This window comes from Condylura cristata, unplaced genomic scaffold, assembly GCF_000260355.1.
Source record: "Condylura cristata isolate star-nosed mole 26May11 unplaced genomic scaffold, ConCri1.0 scaffold00015, whole genome shotgun sequence".
Classification (NCBI taxonomy): domain Eukaryota; kingdom Metazoa; phylum Chordata; class Mammalia; order Eulipotyphla; family Talpidae; genus Condylura; species Condylura cristata.
The window spans coordinates 7342405-7352348 of NW_004567116.1; the positions used below are offsets into that span (position 1 = coordinate 7342405).

Genomic DNA, 9944 nt, shown 5'->3' on the forward strand with positions numbered 1-9944 from the left:
TGAAATTAACATTAATAAAATTATCCTCTTATGCAAAGCAATACCAAGAGTTAATTAACTGCCCAAAAGTTTTGATAGTATTCTTCAAAGAACTAAACAGTACTTAAATTTTATGGAACCACAAATGTCCCCAATAGTCAGAGATTCTGACCAAAAGAGAAAGAAGGTATCATACTTCCAGATATCAAATTATATTTCAAAGCTATAATGATCAAATCTGTATGGTACCTGTATAAAGAAAGACACATAACTTAAAGGGATAAAATTTACAGTTCAGAAATAAGCTTACACATGTATTGGTTAATACGTGACAAAGGGATCAATAGTATACGATGGGGAAATTTAAATATATTCACTGTGAAAATATTTCCCCACACTTTCTGTTTTGGTATGTTTCTACTGAGAAATTGTGGGGAGAGATAAATTATGGGTCTAGTTAGGGGTGGAGGTGCAGAGAATTGTGTCTAAGTAACCTACTTCTTTTAAAAATGACACTTTTTTTAAATATAAAATACCTTAAAATATTCAATATTTATTTCAAAAGTGTCCAATATAATCAAAGATTTAGCAGAAGAAAGAATTATTAGTGAAAACTTAAAATTATAGTTTCATAGATTTTTTCTTAAAATGACACTATTTTTATGCTTGTTTTTCTTTATCAATATCTTTACTGTTCATTTCTTTACTTCCTCTTTTTTCCTATAGTAGTCAGCCCAAAGCACCTAACAACTCCAAATCTTTGTCTATTTGTTCTTAATGAATGTGAAGAAGATTATCATGCTATTATCACAGACTAAGTGACAGTTCAAAAGTAAAGTGTATTGTCTATGTGGTATTTCTGACTAGTAAACTAAGGAAAACTTTAGGGAATAAAAATCTCTAGGTTATGAGTAACTTGCATCATTATTTCTGAAGATATTCCCCCTGGACTGCAAGCATGAACATTTTTCCCATTTTCTGTGAGAAGGTTACTATCAAAAAAGTATGAGCAGACTTGACGCTATTCAGAGAGTCCTCTAAGAGGTAAGTGATAATTTATCTTTTCTCTCATAGTGATATCTTTACAAAATAATCTGACATATTTATAATACATTAATGCCTTTTAAATAAACTGTTCCCACACACTCTAAGGAAGGAAAACAATAAAAAATAATATGTTCTTAAAAATTTACTGCTAATATAGGCAATAAGTAGAATTAGCATAAGTATTAAGGAAGAATGATAATTTGAGCTCAATAAATCCTTAATGAATATCAGGTATGTGCCAGGCCATCACAATGTAGGGGCAGAAAAATACATTCTAATTTCTAGAAATGCAGAGTGTAGAAAAAAATTGACAATGAAGTTGATGGTAAGTTCAGGTAAGGAATTATAAGAAATGTTAATAAGTGCTTCTAGATAGCTTTTAGAGAAAGCCAGCTTTTCTATCTTCAAGAGATATATTTGAGTAGAATTTTAAGTGAGGATTAAAATTGCCATTGCATTTATATTTCTAAAATATCATAAGAATACAATTTGCTGTTATTTTAATTAAAAAGAGTAAAAAATATTTTTCAGAGAAAAAAAATGATGAGGTGACTAAAATCTGGAAGATAGCATATACCATATTTCTAGCAAAGGATTTCCTTAAAATATTTTGTGTAAATAGGCTTCTCTTTTCTACACATTACTGTCAATACCTAATATGCATTCACATGTGATTTTATCTATCTACCCTTGCTCCTTTGCAAGGCCTTTGCTCTCTTTAGTAGTATTTATAAAGATGAGTAAGTAGATATGAATAAGTAGATATTAATTGCATGTCATTGGGTCAGTCAGATGCAGAGGCTATAGTTAATGGGCATTACATTTTATGGTGACTTTTTGATTATTAAGTACAGCTGTATTTCTAGGCTACCTGTTGAATAAATAAGGAGGAATCATAATTCAGTCACAGAGGGTAACTGAAAGTAGATCTTATAAACCTTGTATCAAGGTTTTAAATATAAAAAATCTTGAGACAACTTACTGGCATTCCCACAGTGAGTGGTGAATTCTGTGTAGAGATAGAATGTGTATTCTCCCAAAGGTCAAACTCTACAATAGTTCAGTAGATGATAGTTTAATGACAGTGTTTAAGAGAAAGTGCTGCTCATTCTGGTCTCTCCAATATAACATTAGAAATGCAGAAGGCGTGAACAAGCATCATCTATTCGACATTTTTTTTTTTTTTTGAGTCTGCTTTTTCTTCTGAATGTCTATCACACCAATTCTCTCTTACAGGTATTCTTCCCTTGACTTTATTCTTTGGTGAGTTAGAGGGAGAACTGTTCTTTGTTACTGATGCAGTTTTGTCTCCATATTTTGGAGTCTGTTTTGGTATCTGATTCCATTAAGGAACATGACGAAAGCTGTTAACTTCCCTTTAGAAACTAAATAGACATATAGACATATACCAATTGTACTTAGAAATATGAATCAATATGATAAGAATGTGAAAAAGGTAGAGCCTATTTTTGCACCCTGAGTATTTAGGCTTTGAGAAAGTTTCGGGATTATGGGTATAACCTCAGTCATGCCATGCGGTGATCTTCAGGAAGCAACACAGTCTTCTCCAGCCATTGAAAACTTAAATTTATCTTACTTTTATATTCACTTTCTGGCTTTATATATTGAGATACATTGATTATTTTATTCATTTCCTTATTTGCCTTTCTACCATACAGAATAGATAAAAACTCTAATAAATTCATGTTGTGAATGCGTTTTGTAACCCAAATACTACAACAAAAATAGATAATACTGTATCATAAGGAGCAGTCGAAAATGTTATCTTACTGACCACCTGTAATGTATAAATCTTTGGGTTGGAACTATGACATTAATATTTTGAGAACACATTGTTTTTTGATATTCAAATTCCATGAAGGAACTTAAAATTAGCATGTTCTTTCTTATGCCATAAGTAGTCATGTACAGTAGTATTAGAAAATTATAAATAAAATTAAAGAATTCCTGCTCAGGACCTCCCTAGTGGCACGGCGGGATAAAGCACAGCATTAAGAAGTTAAAGCTACTCCAGCATGAGTTCGATCCCCATCCCAGGGGTGACCCACATGGCGTGACAGACCTCTCCTGACAAGCCCGCTGCTCCCCTCAGCAGTGTACTTCCATGGTCTGCCTGTTCTGATTCCCACTTTGTCTCAGGTGAAGCCTCTCACCACCCCCGCACTTCTGGCCTGTACCCCAGTTCTGTATGGATAAATAAATCTTTTTTTTAAATTAAAGAGTTCCTGCTCACAACTATGAAAGACATCTACAGGATGTTTTTCCACAGTTTAGTCCTAGCTCACAGAGGGAGTGAAAGTTTCCCAGGAGGAAAAGAGAGGACAATCATATATCTATTGTGCTTCATTCTGGACTATTCCAAGACTTCCTTTCACTTCATATAGTTACTAATCTGTGAGCATTCCCTGCTTCTACCCTGTCTCCAATAAATGATATTGATTTGAGGATATGTCCTCCCTTCTAGATCATAAGTTACTACAGATTACAAAGTACTTAAAAATAACTTCAACAATTAATCCCTAAACTGCACTTGAATTAGAGAATATTTTTCAAATAAATACGTGACTAGTATGTTCAGAATTGTTTGTAACATGAATGAATAGAATTTGGTTTTACAATTATTAAAATGAAAACTTAAGGGAATATAGAATTGGATCTTTTAATTTCCATATTCTTTCAGTTGGTAAATTTCATCAGAATTTTGGCAAAACTCCCAGGTGTTTGTATTGAAGAACACTATTGTAAATGGCCTCATTCACAAACTTATTTGAGACTTTTAACATCCACTGAACTGATGGTTACCAAAGTTTAAAGAGACGTTTTAAAATCACAGAATGTACCTGGTGAAGAATATTTCACTTTGCCTAAAACATTGCTGAATAATTTGCTTCAAACATTCTATATCTCCCAACAGACAATAAATGAATGTTTATTTATTTTTATTTTTTTGCAGATAATCCATTTCAAAATCATCCTTTCAGCTAATTCATTCAATTATGTATCTGAATAATAATGTAACTGAATTCATTCTGCTTGGGTTAACCCAAGATCCTTTTAAGAAGAAAATAGTGTTCATCATTTTCTTACTTTTCTACTTGGGGATATTATTAGGAAATTTGTTGATTATTGTGACCATCAAGATGAGCCGGGCACTTGAGAGTCCCTTATACTACTTCCTTTTCTACTTATCCTTTTCTGATACCTGCTTCTCTACTTGTATAGCCCCTAGAATGATTGTGGACACCCTTGTGAAGAATAACACTATCTCATTCAATCAGTGCATAATTCAAATTGTTACATTACATTTCTTTGGCTGCCTAGAGATATTCATTCTAATCCTCATGGCCGTTGATCGCTATGTGGCCATCTGTAAGCCTCTGCACTATACCACCATCATGAGCCATAGGGTTTGTGGTATATTGGTGGCTGTGGCCTGGGTGGGGTCCTGTGTGCATTCTTCAACTCAGATCCTCCTGACCTTGAGTTTACCTTTCTGTGGCCCCAATGTGATTGATCACTACTTCTGTGACTTGCAGCCCTTGCTGAAACTTGCCTGTGCAGACACCTATATCATAAACCTCCTCTTGGTATCCAACAGTGGGGCCATCTGCACAGTGAGTTTTGTCATATTGATGTTTTCCTATGTCATCATCTTGCATTCTCTGAGAAACCACAGCGCTGAAGGAAGGAAAAAAGCCCTGTCCACCTGCATCTCCCACATCATTGTGGTTGTTTTGTTCTTTGGCCCTTGCATATTTATATACACACGCCCTGCAACCACCTACCCCATGGATAAGATGATAGCTGTGTTTTATACAATTGGAACTCCTATGCTCAATCCTCTGATATACACGCTCAGGAATGCAGAAGTGAAAAATGCCATGAGGAAGTTATGGAGCAAGAAGGTGATCTCAGATGACAAAAGGTGAATGGAAGTTATATATTTTTATTGATAGTTTGGAATTACCTACAAGTTCCTAGAGAATATTATCTCCTTTCTATGGAGTTATTGCAGATCTAATTTGGAATAAGAAAATAAACAATGTAAGCATGTACACTGACAGCATCTGGTATAAACTGGTGTGAAGACCTTTGTTTTAAATGTCATATATTGATATGTCTCTGTCTCTCCTAAAATCACTTTTGGTTTTGATCTATTTATTTTCCCTGCTGTTCATCAAGTTGACATCTGGTATTTTCTCTTCCCAAGTAGTCTCTGCCATATACTTATGTGAATAACCTAGCTAGTTTTACCTACTATATATATATATATATATATATATATGATAAGCTCAAGGAAAATATGTAGGTTTTAAAATGGCAAATTTTACATGATTGATATGAAATACAAATTTCCTTTCTGGAAAAAATACAATAGTCACAAACAAAGGACTTTACTTCTCAAGGGCTCAGGGATGGAAGAAGAGCCATGAAAAATGGAGCACAGGTTATTTTTTGAGAAGGGAAATCTTATGATACAATTGTGATGGATTCATCTCATAAAGCATAAGTCAAAACCCATAAGACTGTACAACCCAGTACAATCTATCTGACGAAAAACATGAATGCAGTTGAGGATGAGAATCTTGGTCTATCAAGACAAAAAAAAATCTTCATTATATCTGATATTTAGCAAGTACAAGTAGTATATGCCTCATGCACAAGATAAAAGTGAACGATACTAATGTAATAAGCAAAAGGAAACTAGAGAATAATTGAAGATGATACCAAAATACAATGAAGAGCTTCATTTATAAATTGTATTCAACATTGTAGACAATTATGGCCTCAGAAAATATTTTTTAAAAGATTTAACAAATTTTATCTAGGCTGAAGATACATACATTTGAATTATATGTTCATTGTTCTGACTTACGGTTAAAAAACTGACTACTCTGTTTGCTTAGTTGAGTAACATGAACAGATACTAGGATATTAGTAGGAATAGAAAGTCAGTTACAGTAACTTGGGTCAGGACATTAGTAAAAAGTCTGCTGTAACTTCAACTCTCATTGTTGATGGGAATATGAAATGCTACCTCCCCTTTGTATAAAGTACTAGATGTTAAATGTAAAATTAATTATGTACTTGGCATGTGTCCAAACATCCCATTCTTGGCTCTTCATCTAGAAAAATATATTCATGAAACACCTGTAAGATAATGTTTACAAGAAATTTGTTTATAACAGCCAACAACATGAAACAACTCATGCGTTCATGATTCTTTTAAAAAATAAAACTTTTGGTGCACATACAATGATTTATTCTCTAGCAAAGAAAAGAACTCTACTACTGAAGCACACTACCAAACTGTTGAACTGAATAATATTTTGTTAAGTAAAAAGAGCTTTACAAAAAGCAGTGTATACTTTATGATTTCGTTAATATGAAGGTGTTCAGCAGGCAAAATAAAACTGTGGTGGCAAATAAGAAGAACTATACTTTTCTATATGGTGTATGGTGTTCAGGGAGTAAGAATAATCTGGGAAGTAGAATTAAGTCAATTCCTAGGAAAGTAGAAATTTCTATCTAATAATAGGTATTTTAGTTTTATTGGAATATTTACATGTAAACTGTGTTTTATATTTGAACAATGTAATAAAATGTAATTAAAATTGGGCCTCCCTGGTGGCACAGCAGTTTAAAGCACAGCACTAAGAAGCTAAAGCCACTTCAGCATGAGATGATCCACATGGCACAGCAGACCTCTCCTGACCTGCCCACTGCTCCCCTCAGCTGTGTACTTCATCAGTCAGCCTGTTCTGTTCCCCACTCTGTCTCTGGTGAATCCTATCACCACCCCATGCACCTCTGGCCTGTACCCCAGCTCTATATGCATAAATAAATAAATCTTTTAAAAACGTAATGAAACTAAATTTCTTGAGCATGTAATGATTTAACCATTTTTGGTTTACTCTGGTTTGCCTTATTTCTGAAGGGAAAAATGATTTTAAATTTTTTGGTAGCTTCTAGTCTTTTACAGGGACTAGAAAATTTTACAGAGACTTATAAAATTCTGTTATGAGAATGATTTTCCATTCCTTTCTTTTTTTATTTTATCATAATAGGCCAACCTCCAACAAATGCTCTTCATGAGCATTCTTTTTATTTATTAAATAGCATTGCACTTTATAGACACAAAGCCATTCTTTTACTGTTAGATTTTATGGCATCTTCTGTTTTCACTTTGGGAAAAATATTTTTTACATTTGTGAAAAGTGGGGTCAATCAATTTTATTCAACAAACACAAAGGTTCACCAGATAATAACAGTAATTCTTCGCATATGTCTACACCTTAAACTCAGTTGCTATCTGAAGTATTATTCTGAAGGATCAAGATGTGCCTTGGCCTTTGACTGTGATTGAACTGTGGGAACAAGGGGTAGCCAAGGCGACGCCTACATAGGAAACAGCTAGTCATGAATTCAAGTGTTCAGATGTGGCAACAATCCTAGCCTTATTATGCACTGTGCTGCCACGGGAATTTTATGCCTTTGTGAAAGGCATGAATACTGTCAGAGGGAAGGAAGATCAAGGCATAATTTCCAGTGGAGAAAGAAGAAGAAAAGTTTTCCCTAAGAAAGAGCTAGTACAGCCATTGTGGATCAAGACATAGAGAATATGATCCTGGAGCAGGGTATTCAGGCCATGAGGATATGATCTTTTAGGGGAAGTCTTTTCCATCTTCCAGCACTAGTTCTTGATGTTTCAATTCAATAATTGCATAAAGGATCTAGTCCATGCTAGACTAGACTCATTATAATGAGCACATCAAACAAAATGACATCTACAGAATGCCCATCACTGGCATATCAAAATTACATTCAAGTTAATAATATAAATAAATAATAAAAAGTCATGTGTAAAGATCTATATTGGCAGAGCAGTTTAAAAATATGACTAAGCTTCATGTTATCTTTGAAAATCCTTTCAAACATAGTTACACAACCACAATGAAAATAAGAGTTTGAGAAATTTATACTATGTTAACACCTATAATATAATAATGTTCAGATTGTGCCTAAGGATGGAATTACTTGAATGAATGGCAGATCCATTTTTAATGTCTTGAAGCACCTCCATAGAGCTTTCCACAGGACTGCCCCAGTTTGCATTCCCAGCAGTGAAGACGGGCTCCCTTCAACTTAGCTCCTCTGTATCATCTTCTGTGGCAGTTTGCGTTCATATAGATTTAAATTATTGTTGCTAAAGAATGACTTATTGACACAAGCTATGCAACCTCTGTCGTCAGACACGGTACGGATGGAGAGGAAGTGCTCTGAAAAATCAGACTTTCCACTGCTAACTTATGTTATGACTTCCCTTTTTTGTATAATCATAATATCAAAATATTCTGAGCAACTTTCAGCTTACAATTGGATTGCCTCAGCCACATAAGGCACTACCTGGCCCTGACAAGCAAGCACTGCCCCAGGGTGAGAAATTCCTCTGAAGTCAAAAGTGACTTGACAACTGGCTGATCAATAAAAGCAAAAGGGCTGATTCAGCAAAGTCTCTCTCACTGCTGGATGGAGGAAAACCCAAATCTCATCACTCTGCTATCTCCCCTAGGCTTCTATTCAGATTCTAAAGAATTACTCAAACTTCCTACTGTCTGGCCTTTAGATGTGGAAATTCATCCAGGTTGCCTGTTTTAGAAGTAGTCAGGTCTTTTACCTGCTACTCCTCAAAGCAATCCACAAAAGTCTTCTAGCTAGTCTTTCAGGATTCTACTATCTAGTCTTTAGATAAGGAAATTCACCTATGTCTCCTATTCAGAGCAAATTATTTTCTGCTGTCTAGACCTCAAGGAAACTCACTTAAAACCTTTTAGCAAGTTTCTTCAAAGAACTTCCGAAATTTGATTTGTAAGAAATTTCCTCTTCCTGCCTCCCAGGATGTCTCAGGTAGAAAAAAACCCCATCAAGTTGTAGATAAGGTTTAAGGGACTTTATTTTAATTAATCTTCACTATAGCAATATTAGTCTTAAACTTCATGCACCTATGTACCTGTTTTTTAACCTTGATTGATTTTAGAATGTTATAATCTCAAGTAAAGGTCAAAAAATGACCCAACTTTTCTTAGAAAAAGGGTGGTTGAGATCTCAACCCCTTTCATATGCTAATGTAATCCCCCTGCCTGCTTGAAATGTATAAAATAAACCTCTGCTGAAGGCAGAGCAGGAAGATTTGCACCCAACTCTGACTCCTGTGTCTTCCTCACTCCCGTTCCCCTTTAATCCCCAATTTTTGGAATATTGCCTCATCAATGTCTTTCCCACCTTGAGACCAGGCCTGTGTCAGTCTCTCAACAGCCTGAAATCAGGGTTGGTCCCCGACTTATCTCCATGTTTTTTGTATCAGTCTGCTTGTATTTCACTTATTACCCACAATTCTTGCAGCTTCTCAACCCTCCCCTTTTTTTTTTGATTGCAGTGATTTTTTTTCTTCTTATTTTTCTTTTTATTATCTGTGGTTGCTTCATATAAGTTACTGAAGTTTCTTATTTTATCTTCGTGTATATTACTGATGGCATGTTAATATCAATACTCTTTTACCCTGTGTGACACACTTTAAGTTGTAGGTATCACAATGTAAATCTCTTTAAATTGTATTCTTAAAATTTTTTGTCTTTTAACATTAATAACATATTAAGATAGGTTTACTGTCTATGCATTTCTTTTAATAAAATTAAATAAAATTTACTCTTCATGTATGCTCACTTTACTGCATAAAATCCTTTACCTTCACCTTGAAAAAGTCCCTTTAGCACTTGTCAGGCCAATCAAGAGGTGACAAACCCTCTCAGATATTGTTTGTGTGAGAATGGCTTAAGATCCTCTTTATTTAAGAAACAAAAATTTGAGGTAATGAATTCTTTGAAGTCACTTTCTTC

General features: G+C 34.4%; 1 protein-coding gene across 1 annotated transcript; it reads left to right on the forward strand.

Annotated features, from left to right (window-relative positions):
* Window positions 1-4043: 4043 nt before the first annotated feature.
* LOC101619921 (olfactory receptor 4C16-like) lies at window positions 4044-4976 on the forward strand. Its single transcript, XM_004682799.1, has one exon. It carries the CDS (start codon window positions 4044-4046, stop codon window positions 4974-4976), a length of 933 nt encoding a protein of 310 aa, XP_004682856.1.
* Window positions 4977-9944: the final 4968 nt, after the last annotated feature.